Source organism: Rhinolophus hipposideros (genome assembly GCF_964194185.1).
Source record: "Rhinolophus hipposideros genome assembly, chromosome: 14".
NCBI classification, from domain to species: Eukaryota; Metazoa; Chordata; class Mammalia; order Chiroptera; family Rhinolophidae; genus Rhinolophus; species Rhinolophus hipposideros.
Window position 1 is genome coordinate 40634431 of NC_138060.1, and position 15446 is coordinate 40649876.

General features: G+C 39.9%; 2 protein-coding genes across 2 annotated transcripts in view; one reads left to right on the forward strand and one right to left on the reverse strand.

Moving 5' to 3' along the window:
* Window positions 1-6050, reverse strand: part of EFHB (EF-hand domain family member B) — a gene marked incomplete at its 5' end in the record, with an annotated part of 37260 nt that extends 31210 nt beyond the window's left edge. Inside the window, one exon of the mRNA XM_081072184.1 lies at window positions 5115-6050. Within this exon, the coding sequence (XP_080928310.1) occupies window positions 5115-6050 (936 nt within the window). The remainder of the gene's footprint in view (window positions 1-5114) is intronic.
* A 4324-nt stretch (window positions 6051-10374) lies between these two features.
* Window positions 10375-15446, forward strand: part of RAB5A (RAB5A, member RAS oncogene family) — a 33418-nt gene continuing 28346 nt past the window's right edge. Inside the window, exons 1-2 of the mRNA XM_081073442.1 lie at window positions 10375-10768; window positions 13748-14003. Of these exons, the coding sequence (XP_080929568.1) occupies window positions 13841-14003 (163 nt within the window). The 5' untranslated portion in view covers window positions 10375-10768; window positions 13748-13840. The remainder of the gene's footprint in view (window positions 10769-13747; window positions 14004-15446) is intronic.

Here is a 15446-nt window from a genome sequence, read left to right on the forward strand (position 1 = left end):
ATGAAACCACTTACTTCTCAGAATTCTGCAGAGATTGGCAAATTCAAAGTAAAATTTTGCACCATTTTTTTCAATATCAGGGCTTGCATAACTAACAAGTGCTCGCAAGACTTGAAAATGAGTGACCCCTTTGCCTCTACCTCTTCCCCAAATAGCTATCAGGTTCTCTTAGTGTAGAACAGGAAAAATAATAATAATAAGGCATTGTGTTGCATGACTTTTACCATATTATAAAATCATTTGTTTATTGGTCTCAAGTCTCTAGACTCTAAGTTCCTTGAAAGCAAATACTGTTACCATTTTTCATCTTTGTAGCCCCAGTGCTTAACATACTGTCTAGTCATTGCAGACAACATAATTTTTTGTAACCCATCTTTGAACTTTTCCTTCCTTCCTCTTTGTACTTCAACACTCAATACCATTTACCAACATTCTTTGTAAGGTTCAGTTTTCTGAATAACCCAGCATTTCTGTCACAGCCAGTGCATTAATGGTGATCAAGGGACAGTCTTAGGATGTCTTGAAGAAATGACTATTAAAGAGATTTTAATCTTCACCAGGGTGCTTTACTCTCCATCAGAGTGCTTTCCAAGAGCCAAGAACCCTTTCTAAGGCTATCAGGCTTTCACACACAAAAAATATCTTCTACCACAATCGTTTTTGTTCTTGAACGACACTCCAAAAATCTCTACTCAGGCCACGATTTCTTGGAAACTTTTCCTGAATACAGGTCCTTGCTGCTATACTAATCAATGACTGTTTTACTAGAAGGACTTGTAAATCCATCAGAGCCGACCTTCACTTGCAGCTCAGTACCAACTTTGGGCAGCAATTTCAAACAATAGGATGAGTATCCTTACAGTAAGATATGTCTGCTCCCTTTCTCCTAACACTGAAAAGGCCTCTCATTGAGATGAGCTCCCAATTCTATGAATGTACCCTGAGGCAAAGCAATTGCCCACATGAATTGATTTTAGCAGGCTCTTCACAACAGGAATTTCCATCTGACTTTCCTCACAGTTGTGCTTGAAACTGAGCTTTGACCCGATCCAAACACACTTCCTCCTCTGAGGTTGAATGAACTCAAGGGCATCAAATACTTTACTATCCCATCCCTTAGTCAGGATGTTGGAGGATCTCCTGTCCTTCCCCTTTCAGCTATGCAAGTTCCATCAAGCCTACAAGTAGTAGATAATACACATAGTCTATAAACTGTTACAAGCATAAGGAAAATTGAAAAGATGGAAGGCTTACCAATTCTTTTCAGATGCTACTAGGTTGGTGCAAAAGTAATTGTGGTTTTTGCAATTATTTTTAACCTTTGAAACAGCACTTTTGCTCCAATCTAATAGTATTACCCTAATACCAAACTCAGAGGAAGATAGCACAAAAAGAGAAACTACTGTCTATTCTTACATGGGATCGTAAATGTAAAACTCTTAGTAAAAATATTGGCAATTCATATTATAATAACATGTCACAACCACATAGGGCTTAGCCAAAAAATATGAAAGTGGTTCGCTATTAGAAAATTAACCATTTTAATCTGGAAAATACATATTTCAACAAATGGAAAAACTTTTCATAGCTCAAGGTCTATTCCTGATTTTTAAACATTATTAGCAAACTGGGAATGGATACAGGTGTCCTTAACTTGATACATCAGAAATTTTCATCAAAAATAATACTTAATACCGTGATTCCTCAAAAATAAGACCCAGCCGGACAATAAGCTCTAATGCATCTTTTGGAGCAAAAATTCATATAAGACCTGGTATTATATTATATTACATTACATTATATTATATTATATTATATTATTCTATTCTATTCTACCTGGTCTTGTATTATAGTAAAGGAAAACCAGGTCTTATATTAATTTTTGCTCCAAAATCCTCATTAGAGCTGATGGTCCAGCTAGGTCTTATTTTCAGGGAAACACGGTAGTGAAGCATTGGACTCATTCCCGTTAAAGTCAGAAAAGTGACCTTACTTTCATTATCATATTACTGATTACAGGCAATGCAATGAGAAAATAGAAATAAGAGGTATATACACTAAAGAGGGAAAGACAAAAGTGTAATATAATTGTCTACCTAGAAAATCCAAAAGAAATAATGATAAGTAAGTAAGACTATTAAGACTTTAGCAAGGTGTTCAGATACAAGAATAAGAAAAACAATGAAAATGAACATCTAGAGCAATTTTCAATCTCATTATCAATCAAATAAATGTGAATTAAAACAATGCCTAACAAATCATTATCAATTTTTAAAATTTAGTGGCACAATCTTTCAGGAAGGGATTTGGCAATAGGAACTAGAAAAAGATCCATCCTTTGGTTTCGTCTGAAACTCTATCCTAAGGAAACATTCTAAGACATATAGATGTTCATAGACTGTTTTTATAGAAAAACCTGAAAAAAATCTAATGTTCAGAAATAGAGGGAATGAGTTAATTGCAAAATTATATCTTGGCTTAAAGAAATATTGGTTTTTACCATTAAAAGATCTTCTGAAATCTCTGTAATAACACTGAATGCTTATTAAATAAGTGAAAATCAAGACAAATTTTTATGCTTATTATAACAGCTACATAAAAATGCATTTGGAGAAAAGTGTTACGAGAAGTGTAGTATAGTCAGGAATTCAGACTCGAGTCAGGAGTTGCGACTGCAAATCCTGGGGCTACCACTTCCTCACTGTATCCAAATTATCTAGCTTGTCTCAGTTTCCTCACCTGTAAAATGGAATTCAGTAACAGTAGCTGACTCATGTTATGAGAGCAAATGAGGTAATACCTGCAAAGCTCCATAAATAGTTACATGGATATAGTAAGTTGCCAATAGATGTTAATGTGAATTCAGCATAGTGCTAGTAGTCATTGTGTTAGGATAAGATTATGGGTGTTTTCTAAATTTTCTATAGTGTTATTATTTTTGTTTTCTAGTAAAAATAGATTTTTTAATAGAAAAAATTATTTTAAAGAGCCTTTTTTCTAGTCAAGGCTAATCTCTCTTCTTGCCTATGATCCTAATTCCACCCCCTCCTGCTTACCTAGGATCTGGTTCCACCCGTTATTATTACCACTGTGGTATGTCAAACTACTCTACTGATTCACTAAATAAATGATTCCTAAATGAAATCTTTACTCCTATTTATTCACTGTCATACTTCTTAAGGAAAAAAAAAAAATCCCAGTAGCTTTCCCCAATTCTAATTTCCCATTTGTTTTTCAGTATATCGGAATCTGAATTCTCCCATTCTAACAATGTTGCTAATTTTCTTACTGTTCAAAGCTAATTAATCTTTTTCCTATTTATCCTGTCAGAGATGTTTTAACACTCCTAGTCACTTTCTCCTTGACTCAGTTCTCTGTGCTATTACATTTAACAGGAGGATGTGAGAGGTCGGAGGAAGCAGAGGTTTTAGAATTGTCTGTGCTGGAAACCAGAAGCTGTTCTCTGCTTGTGTGTGAGTTCAGGTCTGATGCCACAGACTGCATAACCAATCCAGAAAGGAGAAGCAGGTGTGGTTGAGTGAGAAGAGTGGCTGGAAAAATCCAATAAGGGAACAAGAAAGCAAAGTGGGTCAAAGACAAAAGAACACCCTGAGTCTTAAGAGGAACAAAAAAAGTCTGTAGATGCACACAAAATTCTGCAGAATCACTGTAACTGTTTCAGCTGAATTGTATTCTCAAATCTCAGTGTATGGAATCTCTTATTCCCAGAATACCTTAAAGATGCTTCCTTTATATTCCTCAATACCATTCTCTTGGACTCGTTCTTCTCTGACTGTTCTGTCTCCCATTTAATCATCTAGTCTTCCTTCCATTTATCAAATATATATATTTACTGAATGACTACTATATGCCAGGCATTGCGATATGCCATGAAGCTACATGATAAAGAAGATACAATCCTTGTCATCAAGAACTCACTTAGTTGACATTTCTTTCTCTGACTACCTCATAAACGTGTTACCTAAGGTTCTTGCTTAGACCCCTCTTCTCATCCCCACCCATGGTTCCAACTGTCTCACATTACCAACTATCTCCTTGGCTTCTTCATCTGGTATCCTGTAGATATCTCAAACTCAGAATGGCCAACACTATTTGCAACCAAAATAAAAGTGATCATTAGATCATTCCCTTTCACTATATAGGTTCACAGCTGAATGGCAATTCATAACAATATCATCTTCTCAAAAGCTCTCAAAATTGCATTCTCTTCTCTATTCTTTCCAACTCTACATTAATTTCAGGCTGTCATTACTCTGGAATAGCCTTTGTTTTCCTATCACCTAACATCTCCCCCTTCTGGTCCATCATTACTACTGATATCAGAATTATACAGGAAATTTTATTTCTCTTTCCTTATAAGAACCACCATTGCTTCTGTATTCATGTTTTACCCCGGCATTCTGGACTTTTGGGTTTATTCCACAGGTTTCTTCTTCATCTTCATCTCTTAACACTATGCTGACTAAACAGAATTGCTTATATTTCCCAAACACAAGAAGCTTTGGTCATGTTCTATGCCTTTGATCAAGATGCTCTAAACTGTTTTCCATCTGACAAGTACTGACACCTTTCAGTAAGGTGAGATTAGCTCAAATGTTATCTGCTCTGTAAAGCTTTTCTCCTCTCCTTCAGACAGAGCTAAAGGGATCGTGTGCTTTTCCCTTTATATTGCCCTGTGCCCAACACAATGGCCACAAATCTTTGCTGAAAGAATAAATAACTCACAGAATAACAATGAATGGAAAAATAAACATGAATATTAGGATACAAGATGTATCTCTGTGAGAGGATTGAGAAAATACAGATTGAGGAATGAAATGAAGGTCAAAGGAGAAAACAAGGAAAAATGAAGAAGAACCACTGGCGTGCACAGAAAACAAAGCTGACATCTAGGAAGGGAGGCAGAGAATCAGAGGAGATCAGACAAAGTAACAGCTGGAAAGAGTCCAATGAGATAAGCTATATCAGAATCCCAATGAAATCTCTGCAGTTTGACCCCACACATCCAAACAGTCTTATCAGTTTATCATCAATATAAAGATATGGCTATACATACAGTAGCTCCTAGGGAAAGTACTAGAAAAAAAACTTACACTTGGCCAGCAAGGCATTCGATCAAAAAATTTCCCAGAATATATGGGTCTGATGTGATCTGGAGGTTCCAGTCCTGGCTCAATGTTTTCAGCCTCCTTTTTCTCTTCAGGTTGTTGGACAAACTCGCACTCAGGGTCTATCACCAAGCCCATTTGGGGTTCTACAATCTTCATTTCATCTGGCTCCTCTGGTTGGGGTAGCCCAATGTCCACCTCCACAGGAGGCTTCATCTCTGCACTGGGCTTCATCATCACACAGGTCGACTCTTTTTCCAGTTCCTGCCTAAGTTCCTCACCCAGAACCGACTGTTTCCCCACGGAAGCCCCTAACCCTTCAGGGGCACCAGCCACAGGACTTCTCCTGCTCCCTAGAGCCTGTGGACTTTCGTACACCATGCCCAAGGGAGGCCTCATTATCCTTCCAGGAGAATACCCCGCCGGAAGACACTCATTTTCTAAACCCACTCTTCCTGGCAGCATACCCAGACAAGGTTTTGTTTCCTGTGAGGAAGAAACCATGTTGACTCCTAAATTACTGCTCTCCATAGGGTTCCTAGAAATATTCTGTCTTTTAAATCTCATTTCCAGCCCTTTGCTTAATGGAGATTTTGTTTGTGGTGATGCCATCCTCTCCTCATGTTTATTACTAATCAAGAGGCTCTCCCTCCATGGGGAATCTTCTTTTCCTAATCCCTCTCTGAGCCCCAACTCTGGGGGAGATTTTGTTCCCATGAAGACTCTCCTCTCTCCTAAGTCATCCTTTCCTTCATGGGTGAATCCGACCTCCATGCTCAGGGGAGAATTTCTCTCAGACACCCTCATTCCTCCAAAGGTGCTCATCTCTAAGGGGAAAGCTGTACCTGGCTGGAGGGAAGTTCCCAATTTCTTGGGGGGCTCCAAGCCTTTGGGGGATACCTCTCTCACGGAAGAGCACATCTCCACTCTGCACTGCTTCCAGCCTACCCCTTAACACCTAGCGGAGTTCTCACAGGGAAAGGAGATGAAGGTCTGTTTACCCGGTTACCTGGGAAACAGGGGCGGGGCTTGAAGGGCAATTCTCTGGCGGATCCCCAACTAATTCTCTCCCCTTCTGGCTCGGTTTCTCTCTCTCTCATCCTTACTCTCTCCCTCTTCGTCTTTCTCTCCCTTCTTTAGTCTGTTATTCTTTTCCCCCTTTCTTTAGTAGATTTGGAGGGCAAGAAAACTTAAAGGAAATGGTCTTGGACACGAGAGCATATGCTTACCAGAGAAGGTTTTGTTTCCTGTGAGGATGATACCCTGTTGACTCCTAAATTACTGCTCTCTACAAAAGGACCTAGACATAGTCTATCTTTTGTATTTCATTTCCAGATTAAAGATCTTTATCTTTCAAGACTTCCTCCTGGCCATTGGTCTATTAATGTTACCGGTGATCAGGGAGTAAGTAACCCTCTTTCTGGTGGGGACCACTAATTTTAGGTCCTTCCTTGTACATGTACACTGCGTTTAATTCTTTTAGCACTAAAGAACTACTTTAAATTCTGTAAAGTTATATTTGTCAGCTGTAGTATAGAAATATCTTAAAGTCTTTGAGAATACTTACACTTTAATAACTAGGCTTTAAACAGCATTTAAAGGAAATATACCAGAGTTTGAGATATGTTACACAATAGTGCATATTGAATTTTTTAAATATTGTGGCAAACTCAAACTTTGTTTTCAAGTATGGGATTTTCTTCAAATTGGGGTTACACTGTCAGATTTTAATGAAAGCGTATTTGGTGAATGTTTGTCATGTTCTACACACATAGGGGATATAGAAAATCTAGCTTAGAATTTGAATGGAATTTATAGGATTCCAATCTTTGTAAGAACTCTACGAAACATTTGTAAAATTAAAAAAAATTTAAATGATTAGAGAATACTATTAATATTTACCATTTGTAAAAACTGTGTACTGTAATTTTCTAGATAGTTAATACAAATACTCATCCCTGTTAGCACTTTAAATGATTTGATAATGTGTACACCAAGGTATTATTTGTATAAGTGTTCATTCAGTTCTTTTGTTTTACAAATATCTATTGCGTCTCTGCTTTGTGTCAGTGCTAGAGATACAATGAAATATAAGCCAATCCCTATTTCACAGAATTTATATTCTAGTAGGGATAGATAACCATCAAGTAAATCAATAAATAAGATCATTTCACATATTGATAACTATTATCAAGAAAATAGAATGCTTTGATGTGGAAGGAAGCTACTTTAGAATCGGTGGGCTTAGAAGTCAACTGAAGTCAATCCGGCAATTGATAGGTAACATATGAGCTGAGGCTGGAATGATGCCCTGCAGAGATCTTTTAAATGACTAACTCAAGTTTCCATAGTCTTTTTCTCACTGCCTTGCCACCATGTCTACAATTCTGTATGTTAGAATTACCTTTTGGTTTTCTCCAGAGAGTCTAAGTTAAAAGTAAGTTACCATTTATTACCACCTATGCAAAAACTTATTCTTCAACTACATAATGGAGGAAAGATACCATTGAAGAGAAGGTAGAAGACATAGGGTGATTGAGAGAGATGCCAGGAATTTGTAAGTGGGTGTTTAGAGATTTCAGGGTAAAGGCAGCACTAAGGGTAGTGTTCACGTCTTGATGACTTTACTTAGGGCCCATCCATTTTGTAGCTTCTTTAACAAATTCTATCAATTAGTAGGATCCCACATTTGACACTAAAATATGTATGCAATTATGAGTCCTCCTCAGTTATCTGGGGTTAGAAAAAAAAATGATATATTGAGAGTGGCAACATAAAAGCAAAGCTTTACTGTGGCATTTTAATCTTTCCCAAATTATCACTGGATCTTAGAAGTGCTAGCCACTGGAGTAGTACTCTCCCACACAAACATTATGACTAAACTATAAAATATTATGTAATGCATTATTGAAGGAGGTGAATTAAAACACAAAATTGGTAGAAAGAAATGAAGAAGCAATATCCTAGAACAATGAAATTGATGAAATGGGGAGTTCCTAGCAGTTTGTAAATGTCAGTGTCCATGTGTTATTTGTAAGGTCTTCTTAAATCAAATGTTCACCATTCAAAATGTAATTAAGTTCACAAATATTTTGGGGGTCTCTATTTTATTAATCAGAGGTACCCCGCGAGGAATTGAAATGATGAAAAAATTATGATCCTGGCCCTTAAGAACTTTAAAATCCTAACAGACATAAAAGCCTGAAGAGAAAAGTTGAGGCACTCTTTAACGGTAAAATAAGGTAGATATTGGAACCATTATAGAAGTAAAACAAAGTATCATGAAAGCAGCAAAAATTAAAAAAAGATAATTAAAACCTGTAGAAGTATCCTCAGCTGCTGTACAGACGAGTTGGCATCCTGGCCAAGGTAAGACCTTCAGTGATGGGTGGTAATCGTGTTCTAGGTGGAAAGAACAGTGCTCAAAAGATGCCAAGGTAAGAACACACAGGAAACATTCTAGGAACAAAGAGTAGACTGGTATGAGTAAGGGCCAGTTTGCGGATAGGTAGGCTATAGAAATAGAATGAAAGTGGGCTGGGTCTAAAGTTGAAGAATTTTGGACTCTATTTAGCAAGTAATGAGATACTACCGAACATTTTTGAGTGTGACTTACTCAAGTGTAAAGAAAGGATTGAAAAGGCAAGCGTGTACATTAATTCCAGTTTATATAAATACTACCATGGCCCAGGTATTGGGGTTAGAGCTTAGATTTGGGGAGTAGAACAATTTTGGTGCTGGAAAGGACAATGGTTTATGAGGGGAAAGAAGGGTTGATGATGATTCTGCTCTTTCAAGCCCGGGTGATCGGAAGGCTGTTAATACCAGGCATCAAGCAGAAGCAGGTTTGTGCTGGTCCAGGACTGGTTATGGACAGACTGTTGACATGCCAAAACCGATGTGACATATCCTGTTTCCTGATTCTTCCCAGAATTGTCCAAGAGGTATCACCATGACTAACATGCCATATTGGAACAATTCCTTGGAGATAAAGTGCCACAGATACCATTTACATTATGACACATCATGCTCTTCTGGTTAATAACTAGGGAGTCATCTGAAAGACTGGCTGTTCAAGGGTGCAAATCACCTTCATGGTAGAATGCTGACTGATCATCCACAGGGTATCTTACCCCAAGTACACACCGTCAACAATCGATATTGAGGTCCTCACAACAGAGCTACCCATGGTCAACTGCATACTGACAAGTAGCCATTATCCTGAGGGAAAATCAATGTAACATTCTACCAAATTGCAACAACATTTGGTTTGTCTCAGATGCCTGGCTAAATCCTGTCTATCGCGTGAGATGTAAGCAGAGCAGCCTGTCTTACCGCAGATCTGCAGCGGCGGGTAATTGGTTTTGAACTGTGTTTCACTGGAACTGTGCTTAAGAACTCAGGTTCCGGGGCCAGCCTGCAGGTGAGAATGCAGTTTCATCACCAACTGCGCGGTTATTTTGGACAAGTGGCACAATCTCTGTGCCTCCAATGATTTAACTGTAAAACAGGCACGCCTCCTTCATTAATTCCACAGACATGGCTGAAGACTCCTGGCTGCCAGGCACCGTACTAGACAGACAGCCACGAGGACCACTTCAGGTACCTCCTGCAAAGCACGCAGCAAGGCAACTCACGAAGGGAAACTGAATGAGGCTAGCTGTGATTTTAGGATTTGCCGCTCCCCACCAAAACCAGTCAACTCTGGCTTAAACTCTTAAGCAAGTTATTAACATTTCCCTGCCTAAAGGCAACTTTTAGGATTGGGAGGGTCTTAACTTCCTCCCTGGAGTAAATACCACTTACTGTCTTTATCCCCAGGGACATACTGGGGGTCCCTCAAAAAAGCCCCCCAGCTGGGTGGCCGGGACTGGGATGTTACGCGGTAGGATAAAGAAGACCCTGAGCTAATAGTCACAGAGGGAACTTCGTCTCTGCACGAAGACTGAGCACAACAAACCCAGGTTCTCCCCGGGTTCCCGAAAAACCAGGCAGTCATGGAGTTCCTCCCCCGCCCCGACGCTGGGAACCCAAGGCCGCCGCCCCGATAACAATGGCGCCAGCGGGGGCGGGGTCCCGCGCGCCTGGGGGGGAGGGAGGCAGTGATATTGGGGAGGTCACATGACACACCCCGCCCCGCCCCGGGACCAGCTGAGATTGGCAGGGCTTTGAGAGGGGGCGGGGGAGCGGATGGAGCGGTCGGACTGGCGGCTACCGGAAGTGACGAAGGGGCGTAGCTCCCTACGTGAAGAGACGTGGCGGCGAGGCCGACGCCGGACGGCGGAAGTGGCTCTCGCGCTGGGACTTCTGTGTTTGTGTTTTGGTTTGCGAAGAAGCCGGCGGCCAGCCTGAGGGGAGGAGGCAGAAGAGGGAGGAAGAGGAAGAATTAGTAGGAACTCGAGCGCCGGCCACCGGGGAGGAGGGGAAAGAAAAGAGGAAGGCGGAGCGGAAAGAGGCGGAGACGGAGCCCGACGGGGGCGGCACCACGGCACGAGCCCCGCACCGTCCAGTCTGAGGGGAGCGGCACGAGAAAGAGAGGCGCAGCCACCCCAGCCACAGCTTCAGCCTTTTGTCGGGCTACGCCTGGGACCTGCTGCCAGGAAGCTTCAGCCCCGCAGCTCCGCGCGCCGCAGTCGCAGGTAACGAAACCGTCCCTCCCTCTGCCTGGAGCGGTCCGGGACCCCTAGTTATCCGCGGTCCCCAGTCCGTCCGGCACTGAGTCCCTCGCCCCTTTCACCGCACGCGCGCCCGTGCCCGGAGTCAGAGAGCGGTCGAACCCGGCGTCTCGTCCTGCCTGCCCCGGTGACTCATCCTTCTAGAGGCTCTGGAGACCAGGATTTGGGGACTAGCTGGGGGAGCGACGGGTGTCACCCTCTTCCCTTCTCAAGATGGCGCCGTGAAAGAGTACGGGAGGCCGCCGTGCCGGCTGGCCCCGGGCCTGCCGTCTTCGGAGAGGGGGATGTCCCGGCCCGAGCCAGGTCCGAGTCAAGGGAGGAGCGCGGGAGACGTGGGCAAGGCGCCCGGCGGGTCCCGCTTGTTTGGGCGACCTCGAGTTTGGTCCCAGTTGCTCAGGTTCGCTCCGAGGCCGCGGCCGAGGGCAGGTGTGAATTTGGGGAGCTCCGCCTACCTTCCACTTCCAAAGACGGGCAATGGAGAGGGGAGGAGGCGGCTGGTCGAGATAGGCTGTCTAGGGACTCTCGTCTCGGCTGAGGCGGCTGCGGAACCGCAGCCTGAAAGGATTCAGCAGCGAGGCCGCTGCCCGAGCTCCGTCGGTGGAGGCCATAAAACCTGCGCTGCCCTTCTCTTCCCTGGAGGCTGGTTACCTCGGAGGCTTTTAGGCTTGTTGAGCCCTGAACGTCACGATTCACCTCGTTGGTTTTTGTCTTCCGTTTAAATGGAGTCCCAGTGTTGAATCAGTTGCCTTTCGTTTAACGAGTAGGGGAAAATCACGTGTATACCACTGGGATAATTCGGGACAGCTCAGAAACTTTGTTTTTAATGTCAAATGGGGATACTGACGTGAGCTCGTAGGGTTGCTGTACGTGAAACTCATAGACTAGTGCTTGGCACAAAATAAGGCCCAGCAAAAGTTCGCTGCTGTGGGCAATCCAGTTTTGCTCAAAGAGCGCAGAAGCACGTTACCTGTACAAAACCACTTACTGCCAAACGAGTAAGATGCGTTTTATACAAAACCTTTGTCTTGCAGAAGGATTAGTGGTGAATACAATGATTGTGCATAATTTTTAACCTTAATGTTATGTTGTGTATTTATAATTAAATTTAGTTATTTCCTGTTTGAGAACTTATGGTAAACCGTAATCCAACAGCTTTGAACCTTAGAAGGCAAAACTAAATCATAGTCTCTTTTTTGTGGGGGGAATCAGTGTTTTTCCTGAAATTTTGGAAGTACCATGAAAATTTGGAGCATATTGTCCTTGATGAATAATGTAATTTGCTGTTTTGTAGGTAATCTGACATTTGGGAAGGGTTTCAATTGTGTATGATATCTGAAGGTGTGTAGGTCCATTTTTCAGGCTACATGGTATTCTGTTGATATTTGGTCATTATTTCAGCACAGGGACTCTTTGCCAATTTTCAATATCTATTATGTGTTAGTCACTGTATATATATATATTATATATATATATATATCATTTAATTCTCACAGCTGTGTAAGTTAGGTACTCTGGAAATGGAGAGTTGGGAATGAAAGAGCTTGCTCTGGCAGAAATTGGTGTAGCCAGCTAGAATAGATCCCAAATCTGGTATTTTTTAAAAAGGGGTGGGATGGCAGATGTGCTAGAGAACAGTATAAGAGAACCCATCACCTAGCTTCAATTTTTTTATGACCAATCTTGTTTTATTTACATCCCCATTATTTGGAAGCAGTTCAGACAGATTTCATCTGTAAGTATTTCTGTATTACTAAAAAGTAAGGATTCTTCAAACCTTCTGTTATGTAAGGCAGAGATGATTTTATTATCTCGAATGCGAGGTCTCTGATACGATTTTTGTCAATTCATGGGGAAGGCAGTTTGCTTAGGAGGTACCTAAATGAAAAATAATTGATTTTAGGGAGGGAATCATCAGATTTAATATTGTTAGTGAGCACATGATCAGATTTTGATTAAAGATGGGAGAAAATTTAGGATTGCTTTGCGAGTAGATTGGAAAAGAGTTCTTTAAATGTTTGCTAATTCCTTTGAGACTGAAAGTTAGCATTATTAGATGATAAGAGAAGACATAACGCTGCCATTGTGGCTAGTTTTTTTCTAAATGTATTTAATAGAAAATAATCATATTTAATTGATAGCCCAAAAGCTACAGAAACGTACAAACAAGACACCAATAACCTCACCACATAAAGAACGACTGTTAACACTTCCATGTATGATGTACTTGAGCACATGCGGAAATAGTTTTAAGTCTTTTAGCTATTAGACTTACAAACCTGGGAGCCTTAAAATATTTGTTGCTCCAGAATAACCGTTAATTAAACAAAAAAGCATGTACAATTTAACAGAGACCTTTAAATAATAGCCAACATTTATTTAGCTCTTATTCTGTTCTAAGAGCTTTCCAGTTATTAACTTAATTTTCCTTAAAACCATTTTAATCCAGTCAGTCTGATTCCAGAACCTGAACTCTTGAGTCACCTCTCCGGTTGCCTGAGTTTGAAACTCAGCTACATCTCAGGTCTGTCATAGTGGCTATGTCACCTCAATCAAGTTAACCAATCTTGAATGAGGGAAAAATGTGCCTGTTCCCTCATTTTTAAGGATTGTAATAGTCTAACTTTGTAAGATAGTTGAGTGGTTATGTTAAGTACTTAAAACTACCCGGCACAAAGTTGAGTGTTTAATAAAGGTTAGCTTTAAAAAAAAATTTTTTTTAAGGCCCTGAAAATAACAGCATGATTTTAGGCTCAAATTGTATGCCTTTACATTATTTCATTACAAAGATCGTGAATTGAACTAAATGACATTTATTGTCCAGTAGACATTATAATTGTCATGCAATAATATATTATAGACAGAATTTACTAAATTGATTACTGTTAGATGTATTTTGTTTTACTGATTTATATATTTAATTACTTTGTGTTTTTTTCTTTACAGGTTTCTTGATCTCCAGAAAGAAAAAAATTGATACCTTGCATCCTGGAAGTTCATTTAAGAGATTGAAATTAGGGACTTCTTTCAAATTTGGACATGGCTAATCGAGGAGCAACAAGACCCAATGGACCAAATACTGGAAATAAAATATGCCAGTTCAAACTAGTACTTCTGGGAGAGTCTGCTGTTGGCAAATCAAGCCTAGTGCTTCGTTTTGTGAAAGGCCAATTTCATGAATTTCAAGAGAGTACCATCGGGGGTGAGATTTTCTTTTTTCCCTTCATTTAATTGAATCATACGTTGGCAAAAATGATTTTGCAGTACCAGTTGTGTGATGGTGAATACTTAACTAGGTCACACAGTGAAGAAAAAAGCTGTTCGGCAGATATCACGCTTTAAATTTACCTTGGTTTTTGTTAAGATAGCATCTTTCTACATTTGATTTCCTGGTTATCCCCAAGATGGTCATATGGAAGCCGAAATACACAAATATGAGTAGAATCAATGTCCCAAGTAATAAGATTTGATATGGTATTTATTTCTTGATAATGATTAGAAGCATCTTCAAATTAATGCAAGTGTATGCTGAATTATATTAGCTTTAGAATGATGACATTTGTAAGAATAAATAGTAAAAGAATTAACCTTAAAAGTCTAATTTGAAATAATTTGACTATTTGTAAATTGCACTGATTTATAAAATTAATTAAATTTTATTTAACTTGTTTAAGAATGCTTCTAGAGTGAGGGAAAAGAAAAAGTGATTAAAGGAGAGAGACGTGAAAGGGGATTGGGACCTGGGGAGAAAGACAACAGAAGAGCAGGGAAGAAGCAGAGTAAGCACTTCATATAGTGGTTGTGGTAGGACCAATATGAGGGAAAAGTAAGATGCAGGATAAGGAGAAGACAACTAACAGTTCAGTTTTGGAGATAGAAAACAGCTTTAAGATTCAGAATGTTTTGCAAGGGGTATTCAGGTAAGCAGTACCATATTTTTGGGGGTATAAATTTATTTTAACCTCATACATTTAAAAAAAATCAAACTTTTGAAATATGTTAAGACATATCCACTGGCATGTAGCAGCTTCTTAGAATCCATCTTTCAGAAGCATAATTTTATGCTGTGCCTTTAGTGTATGTTTTCAAGTCAGTGCACTTGAAAATTTTATTCATAGTCTCAGACTTCCAGTCAGATAAATTACAGAACTACCACCTCCTGGCTTTTCCCTATAGGTAGGAAATATAATAGCATTTGTCACCCTCTTAATGTTTGTATAATCCTGTTACAGTGTTATATATCATTTTAGTGTTTAGTGTTTTTTATAATGAGTGAGCATCAAAAATGCAGTCCGTATCATGGAGCTGTTATTTTGAATTAGAAAAGTCTTGGTAGTTTTTAAAAGTTTAATGGACAATATACATACTTTGTGATTTTTTTTTTTTTTTAATACATATATATATACCGGGGGTGCCAAAAAAAAAAAATTTACACACATGGATCATCTTTTGTTAATCAGTATATATTGAGTATTACAATTTTAATAGTTTTTTCCTTAAAATGTGTATACATTTTTTTGGCACCGTGCGCGCGTGCGTGTGTGTGTGTGTGTGTGTGTGTGTGTGTGTATGAATGTGTGTATCTGTGTATCTGGTTTAGTGATGAAATAATCTCTCAAGGTTTAGCCTCTTCCAGAAAGCACAT